Source organism: Wolffia australiana, chromosome 1 (genome assembly GCF_029677425.1).
Source record: "Wolffia australiana isolate 7733 chromosome 1, ASM2967742v1".
In the NCBI taxonomy this organism is placed as follows: Eukaryota; Viridiplantae; Streptophyta; class Magnoliopsida; order Alismatales; family Araceae; genus Wolffia; species Wolffia australiana.
Window position 1 is genome coordinate 9,875,869 of NC_135835.1, and position 20,015 is coordinate 9,895,883.

The window sequence follows — 20,015 nt, forward strand, 5'->3', positions numbered from 1 at the left end:
TCAATCAATGACTCTTATGGTGACATCATCTTCTAGATATTTATACATACTTTTAAAAGTTATTATTTAATAAAAAACTAATCAACATCATTGATAAAAATCTATGAAATCTACAATTGTGTCATTTAATGCAAGGCTGGAGTAACGGGAAAAGGAAGACCGCATTGAGGAATCATGGTCAACAAAGTACTTCCACATGGTCACCTTGAAAAATCACATTTTAGTATGAATACTTGACGTGAAAATCTAGGCACGAACATTCACAAGAACATATGAATTGACCCTTGGTTTGAAAGATCTCATTAATAGGAATATAAGGATTTAATTATCTCTAGATATTAAAAAGTTAAACCTAGAATTTACTTACTACTCTCAATGAATAGATGAGGCTCACCTCTCTCCAATCAAAGACCACTCTCTCACCTAGGGTGGTTACTGCTTGGGATTCCCCACTAAAGTATTCTTGTTAAAAATTAGGGAGTACATAATTTTTTCCTCCAGTTGAGCACTGAATATCAAATTTGATCCAAGAATAATGAATAGATGAGGGTGGAATCAAATATGGATAGCGATGGGTACGATGGAAAAAAAGTTTGAAGGGGTGGCAAGCAAGGTGAAAAAAAAGAAAATGGAGGATAAAAGGAAGGTACATATTACTTAAGGTAGTTTTACTCCCAAGATAGTAAGATGTGTATGAGTGAAACCAAATAATTTACAAATTATAGAGATAAGTGAAGGTATTGTCAAGAATGTGAGATGAAATTAATTTAGGAGATATTCCAAAGAGGCGAGTGAAAGATATTTAAGACTAAGTTGCTTCTAGAGGAAATTCCCTGCTAATAAATGATATTATACTGTGTCCAGGGATTTTCCTTGTCTTTAGGTAATGTCCTTTTGTGTGACCAGTGCGATTATGGTGCGATGTACGGTGTGGTTCAAAAAATAAGGTTCAAAAATTCAAAATACACATCGCGCACCTTCCAGAATAATCACACTGAACATCGCACAGAGTCCTGTGTGATGCAAATGTGCAGTTGTGTCCAACTTTTTTAAAATGTAATGTCTCTCTCTCCCTTGATCATTCTTCTCTCTCTCTTCTCTCTTGATCAAGCTTCTCTTTCTCCTCCTCCCTTTCCCTCTCACATCTATCACTTCTCTCTCAATCAAGCTTCTCTTTCTCCTCCTCCCTTTCCCTCTCACATCTATCACTTCTCTCTGTCTCTTCTCTCTCCTCCCTCCCTCTTTCTCTGTATTGCTCTTCTCTTTCTCTCTTGCGCTCTTCTCTCTCTCCTCCCTCCCTCTTTCTCTTTCTGTATTGATGTTATCTCTCTCCTCTCTCCCGCTTTCTATTGCTCCATTGATATTATCTTTCTCCTCCCTCTTTCTCTGTGTATTGCTCCTCTTTCTCTCATGCTCTTCTCTCTATCTTCTCTTTCTCTCTCAATCTCTTCCCTCTCTAACTCTTTTCTCTCTCCGCATCTTTCTCTCTACGTATCAATATTCTCTTTCTGTCTTGTGCTCTTCTCTCTCTCCTCCCTCCTCTTTTTCTCTATGTATTGCTCTTCTTCTTCTTCTCTCTTGCGCTCTTCTCTCACTCTCTCCTCCCTCCCTCTTTCTCTCTCTGTAACACTCTTCTCTTTTTCTCTCGCTCTCTCATCCCTCCCTCTTTCTCTCTTTATCACTCTTTTCTTTCTCTCCCCCACTCTTCTCTTTCACTCTCTCCTCCCTCCCTCTTCCTCTCTCTCTTTCTCTCTCGCTCTTCTCGCTCTCCCTCCTCTCTTTCTCATTTCCTCTCTCTCCCTCTTTCTCCCTCGCACTCTTTTCTCTCTTCCTCTCTTTCCTCTCTCTCCCTCTTTCTCCCTCGCACACTTCTCCCCCTTCCTCTCTTTCCTCTCTCTCCATCTTTCCCTCTAGTGCTCTTCTCTATCACTCTTTCTCTCTTGCACTCTTCTCTCTCTTGATAAGGAAGCAACGGTCGACCTCGTTCTAAAGCTGGTCGACCGTTCCTTCCGACAAACTGCAATTTCAAAAGAGGGGTGATGCAGGACAGCTAGGGTGGACGTCAATGAGGTGGACTAAATGGGGCTAGGGAATGGTATGAAAACAAGCCGCAGAATCACATGATCGGTTTGAACCTTTAAGAACGGAAAAATTTGTGGATGGGGCAGCCCCTCTCCTCAGTCGAGGCGGGAGTTCTGTCTTAAAACCCCCCGGTGAAAACGAAGCCCCGCGTTCAAAATCCCGATGGGTCAAAAATAAAGAAACGCATACCTATCATCTAACCAAACCAATTAATTCTGATGGCAGAGGAAAAACATCAGAGAAAATGCTGGATAAGATAACACAAGTCACTAGTGAGGGGAGGAATGGACCTTTGGTGCAAGCGGACGTGACGCGGCGGTGTGGTCAGCAACTTGAACGACGAAGCACGTAGCGGTACTTGTGGCGACGCACAGGCGGCGCACTGGAAGAGGGTGGACAGTGCGCGGGCGGAGTGCATGTGGCACAATGGTGCCGCGTTGGCAGTGCGCTAGCGGCGCGCTAATGACGCGCTGGCGGAAGATGGAAGTCATGCAGCCGGAGTGCTGGTGGCACGCGGATGGAGCACCAATGGGGTGCTGTGAGTGTGCAGGGTGGTCGACAACGGAGCGGCAGGCAGCCAAGGGCAGTGTTGGAACAGCAGGGTTCTTATCTTCCCACCTCTAGCGGCGACGGCAGCGGCGGGAGGGGAGAGGAGTCCAAGGAGACAAAAATTCTTTTTTTTCCTCAAAAAAATATCACCCATCGAACCCTAAGAGAAACATCAATAATAAGGAAGTTTGGGTCGTCGACCCTGCGTTGACGGCGTCGACGTGCCGTGGACGTATCGACATTTCGTGTCGTAGCTGGGGTTGTTCCTTCATTCACGGGTCGCAGGTCCTCCCTTGGTGCCCCACCAAGGGGTACAACGGTCTACTACTGCAATTTCAATAGAGGATGGACAATGGTCCACAATTCAACGGTCATGTTGAGGGATATAAATACCCTAATGCATTATTTCATTCAGCCTTTTCTTACCAAAAGGTGCCTCCTAGGGCGGCAGCTCTGCTGTGGCCCTGTCCATTCTTGGATTCCCATCTCTCTCATATGCTCTAATAATCTTATCCACTCAACATTCGGATAAATATATGCTCTAATATTTTTCAAATATTTTTGTGGATTTGATCCCATTTGATTGGTATAATAACTTCATAAAACTCCTAATTATTATTTTCGGGTATTTAACAATGAATTTATCCATAATTTAATAAATATTCAATATATTAAGTTATTACTTTCCAATGGTGATATCTTTATTAAAATGATGTAGTACAAATAACTACCATTTCCATATTTTTTCAACCTGCGGTGGTTGTCATAGCGGCTAGTTTTTACTCTCAACACTGAGAGGTGTTTTGAACTTAGGACAAAATAGTAAATATTAAGAATCAAAATTAATATTTTTAATCTTCTTATTCTTTAATGATAATTAATACGTACAATTATTGTATCATTGAGAAATTACTAGTATGCCCTTTAGGATTTCTTAGTCCATATATATAGTTTTGAGCCCTAATTTCAAATTATCCTTCTCCTTGCTATCGAAAAATCTTGATCCAAAATCTAGGGAGATCTTTCACTCCGTGAAACAATTTTCAAGCTGTTTTTCAACATTTCTCTAGGAAGATATTTATTCTTAACATCAGTCCGAGTCCACAAGATTTTTATCATGTTTTTTGGTGCTTGGGATTCAAGATTCAAAGGGAATAAGGCCCTGTTATGCCTTGAGTGGACTGCGTTCAGCCAGTGAACGGGTTCCGTTCATGCTCTAGAGGGCTCAGAGCGGGACGGGGAACACATTTGAACAGAGATGAATCAAACTATTGCGAAAAATAATTTTTTGCACTCTATTGTGGATGATTATGATGTCGTCCTTCATCCAAATCAAGGCAAAACCTAGCTCTGATACCACTGTTGGGTTCTAGAGGCCAATATTTTGATGAAGAAATCAAAATGATACGCAGTAGAAGACTTTTGTGAATCTCATGGCATCGATAAAATCATTAAATCGAAGAACTTGTGCACGAATCACATCTGTGATTTCTTGGATCCTGGAGTGAGATGAGTCAAGATGCTCAAGTGTGCAGCCTCTAGACGTATCCATGCAATCCTCGACATGTCGAATCTCCTCCTTCTCATTGACCAGCCCCCTTCAACCTTTGTCGCCATCAGTACGGCGTCCTGATTGCATTGGGAGTGGAGAGAAGTCCTGGGGAGAGGGGAGAAGAAGGGGAAGGCCCCTGAAAATTTCTGGCCGGGGTAAATTTTGTTCAGGGCCTTCCCCTATTTATACTGAGGGGGTATTTTTCATAAAACCCTCCAAAACGTAAGTATATCTTCCTATGTCCAAAAGACCATTTGTGTATGACACTCTATGCCCATGTATAAGTCTAGCTAACAACTCGAGCGACCAATAACATTTATTGCCCTTCCAAATTAATTAACCATATCAACATATAGATTAATTAACATCGGATTGATATAACCCAATCGATAGGGTGAGTCTCCAACACGTGGGGTGTGAAGCTACACCTTGTGCTTTGGAAGATACAAAGGAGTGTGTATCAACTCACTTATGAAACCTGTTCGTCATCTGTAATCGTGTACGTATAGTCCGTCATCCATTTGACGCCCCAAGGACAACTTAGGGTATTGTCGACTGTCAAACCCCAATCGGTCATCCGAGTTAGTAATGATGTGTTTGGAAATCATCGGAGAACTCTTCTCCGGATACTTCATTGCCTTGGCCAAGGACTTTGTTGCATCATATTCTTGAGCTATCACCTCTTATATCAAGGGTGGATGATCCCATCTTGACCACTCAATTGTCTTCGTGAACTTTTTTATGCACCCGAACTAAGACTATTCACAATATCATGATTAGGGAAACGTAGGTCAAAGTTAAAATACAATTGTCCGTCCACAAGACATCTTTGGTGTCTCGGGTCTGAGGACCATTTACACAATCGTAACCTGAATCAACCTGATTGACAGTTTGGTATAGTAACATTTAGGGATTTGTACGGATCACCTCAATGAACTCTTTCCACTAAAGAGCACCCACTTATCTATCCTTAGTGTTTCCACACTAATGGCTACGGGACCAGCCATACTCATCATATGACTGAGGCTAGATTATATTATTCTATCTAGATACTTTAATGTCCTTCTCTAGTATCCTTTGAATAGGAATATTGGGAACACATGCTTAATACTAGTGATCTCCGTATTATAATTTCATCATAACTTACTAAGTCCGATCATGTATTCATAGTTCAATTATAAGCATCACACATGCGCTATAATGAATAGGTTCTATTAATGAACATGGAATGAGATGTATGAATGTGTGATTGTCTTTCCTGTCACATATATTTCCATCATGTTATACATCATGCATCATTCATAGTTCAAATTGGATGTTTATCCGTTCCATGATTTATGGTAAACTAATCTCATCTACTTTATATAATTTCTATTGTAGTTTGTATATTATTAACATATATGTTAAGTGAACCAAATTATATACCCTAGGGGAATCACTCAATATCATTAACTTTATGCACACTAAATTTTTAACAACATATATACAAGAATCACTCTATGTGTGATATTAATATCTTGTGATGTAAGTATTAAAATCATTTCTTACTAGAACTACTTGCAGACACTTTATGTGATTTATTTACTATCATTTCTTATGTAGTATGATAACACCTATATGTATCTTGCATTTATATGTCATTTATCAAAATTTTATGAATACAAAAATTTGAATAAAAAATATTATTCCTTTTACTTACAGCAACACTCATATATATTATACTTTTAAAACATTATTATTTTTGAATTATTGTTGGATTTACCTTCACAAAAAATTTCCGTTTTTAACATATTTAATGATGAAAATTCACTCTTCATATTTTTTATATTACTATTTAGGAAATAAAATTTTTAATTCACCTTTTATTTATTATGATATTTATATTTAAAAAAAGATATACAAAAATTCGAAATTGATTTTATGGAAATTTTAATTGACTAGTTTGTTATATGTAAAGAGAGTTTTCATCAGTTTATAAGTCATTCGGCTTGCATATTTGGTGGAAGGGGCTACCTGATAAACTTAATGGGAGCCAGTTCTCATTGTCAACTGCAAAATTATGAGAGAGGTCTAGTGGGCTGCACTTTAGATCAGGTTATACCCTAAATCTTATGTTTAATATATGGGGGTTATGTGGGACATCCTAACAAATACCTTGAATGAAACTCACCCCCCAAATAGGAATATTTAGAACACATGCTTAAATAGCCTTTATTATGGTTTCACATTTTTTTATATTTTAATGTATTTTTTACATAACATCTTAACCTCAATGCATTGAAGAAATAATTTCTACAAGCCATAAAATAATTTTTTTAGAAGTTAGAAAGGTATTTATTAATTTTTCTAGAATTTTCCATATTTGTAATAATTTTTTTATCATTATTTAGCTAAAGAAATATTTTTTGGAAATAACAAAATATATATCTCGATTTTTCTGCATCTAATAAGTTGTTTTTAAGGATTTTAACCTTTGTGCCACATATATATATACTTTGCCAACTGCTTGGCCAATGATTGGCACAACCAATCATGCACCAGAGGATAACTATGACATCGCGATTTGCGATGCCATAATTATCCAATTAGCGCTATTCTTTTACACATGTGGCACTGGAGTCAAGATTGACGTTCATTTTTATATTTATTTTAAAAAAACACAATGATGACAATAACATGGCCCGATAAAAATCCTCGCTTTTTCATGCAATAAATGCACATGGCAAATGGAACTTTGTGTATAAATAAAAAAATTTGAAGTGCATTTTTTGCATTAATTACATTGCAGCGACGATGTAGATCGGAATATGTGGCATGCTCTCTGCCGTCCAACAGGTATATTTCATTCCTCGTTTAATGGTAATTGATTATCTTGTCTTTAGCGCGTAGGACAGGTGGCAGCACATGATCCGATGGCAGAGAAAACAAGGGAATTGAATCTAAAGGCTGAGTGGTGTCCACATGATCTGAGTGGTGTCCACATGGAGGAGATGGAAATTGAATCTAAAGGCTGAGATTAAATGAAATTAAAACGGTAATATCTTGAGATCTAACCGTCCAAATGATCCCAAACTTGGAGTGTATGTTTGTCTTTTCACCCTCTACAATCCAAACAGTTGGACTGTAAAACAAAGATCAGGAACAAGGGAAAAACCATCGAGGAAGCTCTTCCCAAAATTGTTTGTCCAGGAAGAACACATGAACTGCTTCTGAAGTTGAGTATTCTTGATTCCTGAGTGGATTTTGTAAGTTTCTTCTTCACATTTGAATACTTTCTTGAATGTTTTTAAAATGCCAAGGCATGGGCAAGATATGCATGCCCTTGGAGGTTTTTTGAATGGTGAAAAGCATTGCAGGTTGATCCTGGTTTAAGATCTTAGTGCAAATGTTTGTTCCTAATATGTTTCTCAAGTCATATGCCATCTCAGATCCAACTCAAATCTAAAACTCATTTTCCCCAATTTTCTCCACATTCTCACAATAGGTTATTCCTCTGCCTTCTCTCTCCAGGCTTGAAAAGTAATTGTTGAATAATTTAATTCCATGTCTACTTTACATGTTAATATGTTGAAAAGTAATTGTTAAAGTTTCACACTAAAATACATCCATCTTGAGTTCTAATTTTAAATTCAATTGTTTCAGTTAATAATACTCAATTAAATACATAAAAATTCTTTCACATAATCTTTTGTTTTTCTGCAGCATGTTCATCTCGGTTTTACTAAAACTATAAGTCAGTAATTTCATGTCTGAAATTCTTTGACCGAATATTTAACTTTGAATAAAAATATATATAAATACATTCCACTTACTACATTACAACATAAGTCATAAAAAGGAAGCTCACTAAATACTTCTTAAGTTTTTCAAAATGTATTCAAAATAAACGCATGGAAATTTCTCATAAGTTGCCTCCCTTTGGATCAACCCCTTTCTCACCCTATTATTGTCATATTTTGATAAAGGGAAACATTACAAATTTTATTTCATGTCTACTTCTAACGACACAATTAATTGAATTTGATTAACCAATTTTTAGGCTTATCACCACTTATATTTTCATTAGTCTTAATAACATGGATGATCATGGCTGCCTTATTATAATCAAACAATTAAGACAAATATTTGAAATATGTCTCTTCATTCTTTCATATCCAAGCGATGGACTCTAGGTAATTCAACCCTATAATTATGTCTCCCAAGATCTTGTTATTGGATGCAGTAGAAATAAAAGACCAACATTTTAACTAGAGTTGATCAAAGAATTAGAGCTTTCATATTTATCGATCAACATTTAAAAGATTGAATCCAGCTCTTCTACATCATGTTAATTTATAATACATTTTTATTCATGATTATTTACAAATCAAACTATAATAAAATATTTATCAAATATATATATATATATATTGTTTTGTTAGACATTCTGAGCTAGAAACAATTTTCTAAAATCTTCAATCACACCTTTATGTTTGCGTTGTTAATTGAAATCATTTTCCCAAATATTTACTATTGAATTGCCTAAAATATCTGACAAAATGCTTTACAACTGGATAATCTCCTTATGGATTCGCCTAGACTCAAAATTTGTTTCAAAATATGATATAAAATCATAGTTTCAAACAAATTTTGAGCTTACATAATAATTAAATGATAAAAATTTCACAATATGATACAAAAATATTTAATCAACTTAAAATATATGTATCTCTAGAATGAAATCTGGAGATCAAAGGTATTATATATTAAAATACTGACTCTTGATCTGAGTTTAAAATAAAAGGATCCCTAAATTTGAATGGAAATAATTATTTAAAATTGTAAGACTATGTCATTATTTACTTTTGAATGCAATAATGTGCATATTAACTTTATATCGATGTTAGGTATCTTCTTGAATTTTTGAAATGATAAAGAAGTTTAGAATGCAAAAACATACCAATGCACATTGAAAATTTTAACATACTTTTCACGAACTTATCCTCTCATAAAATCTTCACGAGTATTTAAAAATAATTTTATGATGCTAAAAATAATATTGATTCACATAGACTGTTCACAATGTATTTTTCACCTATTCTCCACAATATTATTATATTATATCCACTAAAATATGCGTTTCTACAAAAAATATAACCAAAACATCATTTGAAAGTGAAAAAACAAAAACAAAAATTATTTCTAAAGCAACCTCTCATGAAATCTCATCAAATAAAAAGTCCCCTCATATTATATTCATTAATGGTTAAATGTATTAGTGAGCAACAAAATAAGAAGACAGATGATTGATTGCCAAAAAATACTCATCTCCGAATTAGTTTTAAAAAATTGGTTCTAACACAGCCATCTAGCAATTAATTTTAATCGTCTCAAGCAATCATATAGAGTTAAAACATTGTGTTATGCCCACTCTTCTAAAGAACACAGAGTGATGGTACGCAAAAAAAACTGAGTCCATGAAATAGAAATCATCTGGTGGTAAAAAAATCACGTCTTTGATGAGGATTAGACTAGAAGTATGTGTCATTTATCCTTTATGAACGCTGAAGGGGTGGCAATGGCAGAGCAATGTTGACACCTCAAGAGAGATAATGAAGGTTTTTGGGGATGCCTAGCGGGTGGATGGTTAGAGCCAAGAGAGCAGCAGGCAGATGACAAAAGATAATGCAAGGAGGAGACAACCTGACTTGACCTTGAGGAAAAAAGAGACGGAGTCATGGAGAGAGAAGGGTAGTTCGATCACTAGAGTTTGTGAAGCTTAAATTTTCAAACAACTCGTTGCACAAATTGTTGAGTATTGCCAACATCTGGGTCCTGAGGTGGAGCAAATTGGTGGCTTCAATCAGTTATTTATATAAAAAATAATAAATAAATAAATGACTCGTGCAGGTGATTGTTCAACATATCATGCCTATGCTTCATGGTGCAAGTTCTAACATGTGCAAAACTAATTTTTTGCCATGAAATGTTGGGATTTTTTGTCTTCAGCAGGCTCCCCCTTAAGGAAACCCACCTATCACTAGAATTCTATGAAGTGGTTTGGATTTCTTCTAACAACCTCTGTGCTCACCACACAAGGGGTTTGGGTTGGTTGGAAATCCACACACTCCTGGTGAATTTCTGCACCACACGGCATACACCCTTACGAGGGAGTAGGCCTAAGTAGGATATATATGGATAGCTTGATGACTGATAGTTACATACCTTCTTTCTGGTTCTTAATAAAAGAATTTGAAAATAATTTAGGAGGATGGGATAAGAGAAAAAGAGAGAGATGGGAAGAATATGTTATTTATTATTTCATTATTCATCATGTCAAAGATGTACATGGCAGCTCTTATTTATAATAAAATATAGCGAGCTATGATGCCCTATCAAGATTAAAGCTTGACATCTATCTTATCCCATCTAGATCAAATCCCAGCTTTCTATGTTTCATATTATCTCTGTAGCCCTTACTGGTCTAGGATGACGTTTACTGTAGACTGATGTTTGTTGGATCTTACGAGGTAACATGCATCAATGACCATTCAAAGTTCAATTATCCCATTTTAAGTGATTTTTTAAATATCTGAATTAAAGCAATAATTAAAATATATAGAAAATGGGTTAGTTACATATACTTTGATGGGTTGTTTTATGATTTGACGGACCCTTTGTGGGGTCTATATCTAGATAGTGTAGTCCCTTGATCCATAGCACATGGATGCGGATAGGATGGTTATTTCATCAATGAATGAAAAAATCGTTCCATCCGGTCTTTGGATGGGACAGTTTTTTTGCCACGGAGTCCTTGGATGGACGGGAATCGGGCACATCCGCCAAGGGAAAGCCAAGCAGGAGCCACGGGTAGGAGGGAAAGATGAGCAGGAGCCTGGAGGGAGCTGAATAGGAGCCCAGTGTAAGGATGTCTGATGGGATTAGAATGTTTAGGACGGGACGGTTACAGATGGGATGGGTCGTATAGTTCTGGATCGTCCAGGATGTGGATGATGGACGTGACGGGACGAAGATCGTCCCCATCCGATGTCCAGAATCAGTGCAGGGATGCAGACGGGACGGTTTTTTCATACGAGACCTCCAGATGTGGTGGTTTTTTCGTCCGAGTGGATGAAAACCGTCCCGTTCGTGCGTCTTGAGACGAATTCCCGTCCCAATTTTCGTCCAACCTCACGGGCAGAACTTTTTTTTGTCCTGGGACGAAAAAACCCTCCTGTCTGCGTCCCTGTACTATGGACAGGCCAATTCAAACGAACTTATAAAAAAACAGAGACGTAGGACAGGACTACAGTCGTCCCGTCCCGTCCTGCGTCCCGGAAGATCCACTTGGAGTCAAACTCCTTTATGCTTAAACATTCTATTAATGTCGAGTGAAACTCATTTATACTCCGGCATTGGCATTGATCAATCAGATATGCCGATAGATCTAGTAGGTCCAACGCGATCGATTAATTGGGCCGGATTGTGGACTGATTAATTGCGGATTCGATCGATCTGAAAAACCTAGAGGGAACAACAGCAAGTTGATCATGTATGGTTTAGTATTCAGTCAGGAATTGACCGCTGTATTTTCTTAGATTCCATCCGTAAGTAGATTATGTCCGCATTAATCTGGTTCTCCTTTCGCTAAATTTTGCCATTTATGCCCCGTCTGATTTTTAATTTTATCTATTTGTCTTGATTTCTCTTGATCCGTATGTTCTTGATTTCTCTTGAGCAGGTATGGAATTTCAAAATATTGAATTTAAAGTCTAGTCTGGAAGCAGTCATTCTGTTGTGAGAATTGTACTGATTTTTATATTTCATGACTGGGATCGAAAGAGCAAATCGGGGATCTTCAAAGACGACTGGTCGATCTCCGATTGGTTCGCAGATTTGAAGTACATCGACAGCGAGGTACCTTGTCGCGTTCCTCAGCAACCTACAATTTCAAATAGCCGGCTCTGATCTTCACTCTTGCTTGCTCCACAGCTCCCAGATCTGTAATTCAAGCTTTTTTTTTTTTTTTGTTCTGTTGTTCCACACTCGATCGTCATTCATCTTCCCTTCGCTAGTTTGGTTGCGATTCTTTGCTGAGGAATGTGGAGGTTGAAGTGCGGAGAGGGCGACAGTCCCTGGCTCAGAACGCTCAATCGCCATGTCGGACGGCAAGTGTGGGAATTTGATCCGGTGGCGACGCCAGATGAACTCGCCGAGGTGGAGAAAGCGAGAGAAGAGTTCAAGAATCACCGATTCGAAAATAAGCACAGCTCCGATCTCCTCATGCGGCTCCAGGCATGATCCATTTCTTCTTTAAAATTTGTGAAGTTTTTTGCTCTGAATCCTTCAATCTTCGCAATTTGATCTCAGTTTGCGCGGAAGAACCCTCTCGTGCAGTCTCTTCCTCGAGCTGAAATTGCGGAAAACGAAATTATCAGCGAGGAATCCGTCGCAATCACCTTGAAGCGGGCGATGAATTTTCACACCACGATCCAAGCCGACGACGGACACTGGCCGGGGGACTACGGAGGGCCAAATTTTCTCACCCCTGGCTTGGTAAGAACAACTCTATCTTCCACCGCTTTGATCAGCAAGCTGAAAGAACATGCAACAAATTTGAAATCCTTGATTTTCGAACAGGTCATCGCGCTTCACCTTACCGGAGCTTTGAACGCTGTTCTTTCCCCCGATCATCAGCGCGAGATGCGACGATATCTGTTCAATCATCAGGTGGGCGATCGAATATTTCTCGCTTGATTAAGCCACAGATTATAATCCTTAGCTCGAATTGTTCGTGAATTTATGCAGAACGAAGACGGAGGTTGGGGATTACACATCGAAGGCCACAGCACGATGTTCTGCACGGCATTAACCTACGTTACTTTGAGATTACTTGGAATGGAATCGGACGGCGGAGAAGGAGCGATGAACAGAGGACGGCAGTGGATACTCGACCACGGCGGTGCCGCCGCGATCCCATCTTGGGGGAAGATGTGGCTTTCTGTACGGTGATTGTTCATCGATTTCTATCGATTTCTTCTTCTCTGATTCAACCATTTTTTTTGCGCAGGTTCTCGGAGTCTATGATTGGTCTGGGGTTAACCCTCTTCCGCCAGAGATTTGGCTTCTGCCATACTTTCTTCCAATTCATCCTGGTCTAAACTCATTAATCTCTCTTGGGTTTTCGTTCTTCAATTATCTGATGAATGTTCTTCAATATCTCAGGAAGGATGTGGTGCCACTGCCGGATGGTTTACTTGCCCATGTCTTACTTGTACGGGAAGAGGTTTGTCGGCCCAATCTCTCCTTTGGTTTTGGCGCTAAGGAATGAGCTTTATACCTCTCCCTATGACAAGCTGGATTGGAATAATGCACGAAGCTTATGCGCAAAGGTCTTGACTAATCAAGTTGTTCCTTCTTGGAATCAATTGTTTTTGGGCAAATTGACACTTTTGATTTCAGGAGGATCTATATTATCCCCATCCGCTTATCCAAGATGTGCTTTGGGCGAGTCTTCACAAGATTGTTGAGCCCATTCTTAAGCGTTGGCCTGGGAGTATGTTGAGGGAGAAAGCATTGCGGACGGCTATGGAACATATTCACTACGAAGATGAGAACAGTCGTTATATTTGCATCGGGCCAGTCAACAAGGTTCAGCTCTCACGCAACTTTTAAAGTCGAATGGATGAAAATGAATTTCTGTATGTGCAGACGTTGAATATGCTTTGTTGCTGGGTAGAAGATCCGAACTCAGAAGCTTTCAAGCTGCATACACTCCGAGTCCCAGATTATCTGTGGGTTGCAGAGGACGGGATGAAGATGCAGGTCCAGACGAAGCTCCCACAATTCCTTAAACATCAAAATAATTTTGGAAATTGTGATGTCTTTATCTTCGTGGAGTTGACTGCAGGGATACAATGGAAGTCAACTCTGGGACACTGCTTTCACTGTTCAAGCGATGATTTCCACTGATCTTTATGAAGATTACGGTGGAGCACTAGAGAAGGCGCATGATTATATCAAGGCCTCGCAGGTTCTCTCTCTCTCTTTCGGTAGTATTGCATTGTGCCCTGGCGTTTTTCTGATATTGTTATGTTGGCGTTGCAGGTCTTGGATGACTGCCCTGGCAACCTTAGCGCCTGGTACCGCCATATTTCGAAAGGGGCATGGCCTTTTTCTACTGCTGATCACGGATGGCCTATTTCTGACTGCACCAGTGAAGGATTGAAGGTCTGTGATCCCATCCAACCAGAATAAGTGTTAGTTTACAGTATTTGTTATAGCTTTTGGGGTTTGGCTTTCAGGCTGCTCTTCAGCTCTCGCGCCTGCCCTCCCATCTTGTAGGGAAGAAAATTGATCCCGAGAGGCTTTATGACGCTGTCAATGTCATTCTCTCGCTTGGGGTGAGTCATTTTCAACTATTTCCTTGTCATCCTCATCTCTCTCACGAATTTGCTTATGCCTCAGAACGAGGGTGGAGGTTTTGCGACTTATGAGCTGACAAGATCCTATTCCTGGTTAGAGGTGAGCATCGAAATAGGCTGCATCTTCAACGCAATTATATTCATTAAAAAATGATTTCAGTGCATAGGTCTCTCGTCTTCGACGGAAATACACCTTTCCCATCATTTTGGCATTGATATAACGCCCTCGAATCCAGCCTCTATTGCTTTTAATGCAAATAATCGCCAGAAAATACCCTCTTTATGTTTTGGTCATTCAACCCCTTGTTAATTTCATTATCTGCAGATCATCAACCCTTCCGAGACCTTTGGCGACATCGTCATAGACTACCCGTGAGCATCTCTATCTCTTCCGCTGTCTACCGTCCTTATCTAATCATCAATACATAGCGCAGATACGTGGAGTGCACTTCTGCAGCTATTCAAGCTCTGACGGCCTTCAGGAAACAGTACCCCGGCCACCGTAGAAATGAGATCGCCAGCTGCATTGAAAAGGCAGCTCAGTTCATTGAGAAGATCCAAAAGCCTGATGGGACATGGTCAGTCTACCGTAATGTTCGCCTTTTGTTGTCATTGTTGTTGAAGTTATGATCCAACATCCCATTCTCAATGCTGTCGGACATACCACTCCCTAGTATACCAGACCCATACTTAATTCTTGTCCTTGGTTTTTTCACTGAGATTTTTTTTTTGCCCAGGTATGGCTCCTGGGCTGTATGCTTCACTTACGGGATCTGGTTTGGGGTGAAGGGGCTAATTGCAGCAGGCAGGGCCTATGTGACATCGCCCAGCATTGGCCGGGCCTGCGATTTCCTCTTGTCGAAGGAGCTTCCCTCTGGGGGCTGGGGAGAAAGCTACCTCTCATGCCAGGACAAGGTGAGATAAACAACTTAGAAGCTTGTCTATATTAATGTTAAACATGACGTTGATGACGACGTTGAAGTTTCTTTTTTGAGTGGTTAACTTGCTGAGTACTACTGACAGCCGGCATTGACTGGAATTGTCAACCTGGGTTTTTTGGGACTTGTTGACCGTTGACATTGACTTGCCTTTGATGAAGGTTTACACTAACCTTCGAGGGGATCGGCCTCACCTCGTGAACACGTCATGGGCAATGCTGAGCCTCATTGACGCAGGACAGGTTCAACACCCCAAAACTCTCTCAATCATCATATTCCCGTCTTCGTCAATCATCTTTGTGTTCTTTGTGATGTGTGCAGGCGGAGAGAGATGCTGGGCCATTGCACCGGGCGGCAAGGATTCTGATTAACGCGCAGATGGAGAATGGGGACTTCCCACAGCAGGTGAGTTAGATATTTGTTGTATTGAAATTGTAGACATTATGCTTGAAATGAAAAATTATGGTTAAAATTGGGGATGTGCAGGAGATAATGGGTGTGTTCAACAAGAATTGTATGATCAGCTATTCTGCATATCGCAACATTTTCCCCATCTGGGCTCTCGGCGAGTACCGTGTTCGTGTCCTGGGTGCACGTTCAAGCTAAGAGTTTTGAGATTCTTGACCAGGCTCAGCAACCATTATGAGGTGACAAACTATCATACTTGGTCCGTGGTTTTTTTTCGCATGGTCTTGGTGGGTTGTGGGTTGTGCTTGTGATAGGATCCTAGGGGGTAGTTTTGTCATGTTAGCCCACAGGGGCATTTCAGACATTTAGCTATCATTGTATTTCCTTTAAATAGGGCAGCCAAGAAGAAGTAGATTGAAGTAAGGTCTTCTTGTCTCCCCTCTCCTCGTCTAGATCTGGTCTCCCTCTCTCGCTCTATGATCCCTGGCCCTCGCGATCCTCGTCTAGGTCAGGTTCGTATCAGCTTGTCAGTTTCTAACTCGCCTGTTTGAGAACTATGCAGGCCCAATTAACCGGTTCGATGTACCACCTATTAGTGCTTCTTTTGAGGTACCTACTTTGCTCGCTTCCAAAGATTCAAATCTTCACGCGGTGGATTTCTCTGGACTTTTGCTGGGTGTTAGTGTTTAGTGTTAAGATCAATGCTTTTTAAAATCAGTCATGAAAATAAAATCTTCTGGAAATTTTGAAAAATGGAGAGAAGTCTCATCTACATATTGACACAAACGCTGAAATTTCTTTGGCATTTTTAGAAATATCGTATTCATTTCAGTCATTTTTAAAGAGCCTATGCTTGTTAAAAGCACACTGAAAGGTTGTACTAAAAATTCATTCATCAAAATTCTGTCTAAACGTCGAAAGCTTACAACCAAAAGTCACAGTGGATCACAAACACTTCCTAAAGATATAAATGTTATTGCAAAAATTCGTATCATATGAATATTTTTTTGGAGTTCAAGCACATTACAAACATCCTACCTCTTTCTGATGGAATAAAACAAACGGTTGATTGTGCAGAGTTTCTAAGAAGGCTTTTTATATATCAATGAAACCAAGAAATTTTTATAATTAACACATTAGCTCTGTTTTCTTGATTAGAACCACGTGAAACACTCGTCCCATGTGAGATTGGGGAGGATCACATTCAATGAAGCTTTATTAGATTTTGGTACCGATGTAAACATCCTTCTTAAGCCTATCTAGACCTGACTAAAGAATAGCGAATACGATTCCATTATAATTAAGAATTAGTTATCAGGGGATCTATTTTGTAGGCAATAAGTTTTACATTGATAAGAGTCAAAATCAAACTTTTACATTGTTAAGGCAATAAGTTTTCCTATTATTAGTGGTTGAAAAACAACACATTATTCACTGCAATCGATTGATTTGGGACCCCTATCAGATTTTTCACTATCGTTATATATTGATATATGTTGATGGCATTCAAGTGATGAAGGAATTCCTAAGTTAAGGTCGAATTTTAGTCAAGTCATGGTCAACCAATTACAATCCAAGATTACCCACTGAAAACTTTCCAGGCATGTACTCACCTGGATTAGGCTATTAAATTGGAATATCTTGAAATACCATTTTATCCCATTTGGCATTATGAATGAAATGGACATAGCTGACTTTGAAAATAAGGTCAATGGTTCATACAGTCGAAATTTGACCTCCTAATTAGACGGTCAACCCTAAACGAAGTACTTGACCACAACCCCATCGATTTGGATCTATTTGAATCCTGAGGACCACTCAAATTCATTGACTACATTTGGATTCATTCTACAGGTCGACCCTAAAAAGTTTAAACGATTATTTTCTGCAGAAAATTAAAATTTTAATTGGTGTATGATCTTCAAATGAAAGTTCTATATTGAATGCAGTTTCTGGGAAATTTTCTGACAATTTTTCCGATGCGTAGAGTCTTTGGAAGAGGTGCGACTCCAATGTTTGACCTAATGCTATGCAATTTTTATTAATTTTATGATGGCATGGCCTTGATAACATCAGCTGGTCACATCAGAGTTCCCTCTTGGACATGTCCAAAATGCCCTCCATTAATCTGGCAAGGGGAGAGAGATGTAGGCATTTATTCTAAGCCCTAACCTTTAATTAAAAAAACTTGCCATAAATGTTTGCCGCCACTCTCTCTCCAAAAAGGCCATCCGTTTCTTACTCTCTATCCTAAGGCATGGGATAATAATTTTAAGTGTATGTTTAGTGAATTTTTCCAATGCAAGGAAAAGTAGGAAAGCAATCTCTTAAACCTGTATTAATTGCATGTAATCTTGGGAGATGAAAATTAGTTTTTTTATAAAAGAGAGGATCCTTGGAGGCCATCATGGAGAGATCTTGAAGATCTTTCAAAGACACATTAAAGGCTCCTTGAGAAATATTTTGTGTCACACAAAAATTTCGTTTTGTATCTTCATTTCTAGTAATTGATTAAGGAAGCGTGATGCGGAGGAATAGAAGGAAAAGAGGCTAGCATGGAACTCACACCAAGTGAAAGTTCACGTGTCATCCCTCTTTACCATTTTCAATTGCATTGATAAGAGATGCAAAGATTCAAGGATTGAAAAGGATGTTGGTAGAGAAATTGATAGAGTGACAGAGGCTCGAGTTGTGAAGAGTTAGAGAGAAAAATAAATTGAAGATTAAAGAATGAGAGGACTAAGTGAGTGAAATAGAGAGATAAAGAAACCGTGGATTGAATAGGAATTAGAGAGAATGTTTTTTGATGTTGATCATGGAGAGACTAGGTTAAAGTTTCATTAAGAGAGAGATGGAGGCTGTTGAATGAACAGATAGAAAAACATGGGTTCTTTAATGTAATGAAATTTTAGCGGGCCATTCTAAAGTGAATTTTTATGGGCTTTATCTAAAGTGAGTCTTAGTAGACTTCACATATTAAGTGATACTTAGTGGGCTCTATATTAAGTGCTAGTTAGTGGTCTGACCCATTAGAACTAAGTGGGTTAATTCTATTTGAGTCAAAAGCATTTGAGAAGTGGATATTAAATTGATTAAATAAGAAGAGTGTGATTAAAGTCCCCATCCCTAGAACGTACGACCATATCTTTCTTCTCCCTCATCATAAATGTATCCACATGATACTTCAGGTGCCCATAGGATCAGATCATGCTAATATTTATCCTCTCCTTCGAATAATTCAAGTTTGTGTGTTTCTTCTCCCCTATGTTCTTTGGCACCCTGCCTCCTGATGCAATTAGAATGGTAAAACAACGTCGGTAGGATCACTTACGGGTCACATCCAGATGGAGGGGATTAGAGGTACCAAGGATCTCGTCGCTTTTTCTAGAGACTCGACACTTGAAAAACTCCATATGACTTGCTTGATGATCAGAGAAATCGTGCACAGGTGATTTGATCATCATGTTTTCTATTGTTTTAAAGGGCTGATAGACTTCTCTTATGTCTTTTAGTATTCAAATCATAAATGGTTCATGTCAATCATGGCCTTAGTCCCCAGAAAAATGATCCGCACTCACAGGTATGTTTGCTCCAAAATACTCTCCATATTGATTCCAGAATTATATATCAAATCACTTTCAAACGTATATTTGATAACATCATGTATGTATAAACTTTAACTATCACCCCCATCCATTTCCTCCAAGTTTCCTTCATCCATTTTTCAAAACTTTCACTCTGGAACAGTGTTCTCCCTCTCGAAACTTTACATTATATCTCTAATGTTTTACACCTGAACGTTCATATAAAGATAAGTCATTCACCCTTCCAAAATCATTTTTTCCCGTTCCATCATTTATTGTATGCACTCAGTATTGTGGACTTCATTCTGCTATTGCACTACTAGTGGTCACTTGGTTTCGGACTTTGCCAATAAACCCATATTCTTATTCATTTATGTTATTGCTTTGAGTGATCTGATAATCATAAATTTCATGTTATTTTGGTAAACAATTCATGAATTTATTCATTGAAATTATCGTAAATACATGTTATTATTGGGTAAATAGGTTTATTGCACAT

General features: G+C 38.8%; 1 protein-coding gene across 1 annotated transcript; it reads left to right on the forward strand.

Moving 5' to 3' along the window:
- Positions 1–11,903: 11,903 nt before the first annotated feature.
- On the forward strand, positions 11,904–16,355 carry CAS1 (cycloartenol synthase 1). Its single transcript, XM_078578414.1, has 19 exons — positions 11,904–12,079; positions 12,155–12,457; positions 12,533–12,718; positions 12,803–12,892; positions 12,971–13,165; positions 13,233–13,317; positions 13,388–13,554; positions 13,625–13,813; positions 13,874–13,987; positions 14,073–14,195; positions 14,270–14,392; positions 14,467–14,565; positions 14,630–14,686; positions 14,912–14,958; positions 15,021–15,164; positions 15,324–15,501; positions 15,686–15,766; positions 15,846–15,929; positions 16,011–16,355. The coding sequence occupies exons 2-19, from the start codon at positions 12,263–12,265 to the stop codon at positions 16,128–16,130; spliced, it is 2,277 nt and encodes a 758-aa protein (XP_078434540.1). The 5' UTR covers positions 11,904–12,079; positions 12,155–12,262; the 3' UTR covers positions 16,131–16,355.
- Positions 16,356–20,015: the final 3,660 nt, after the last annotated feature.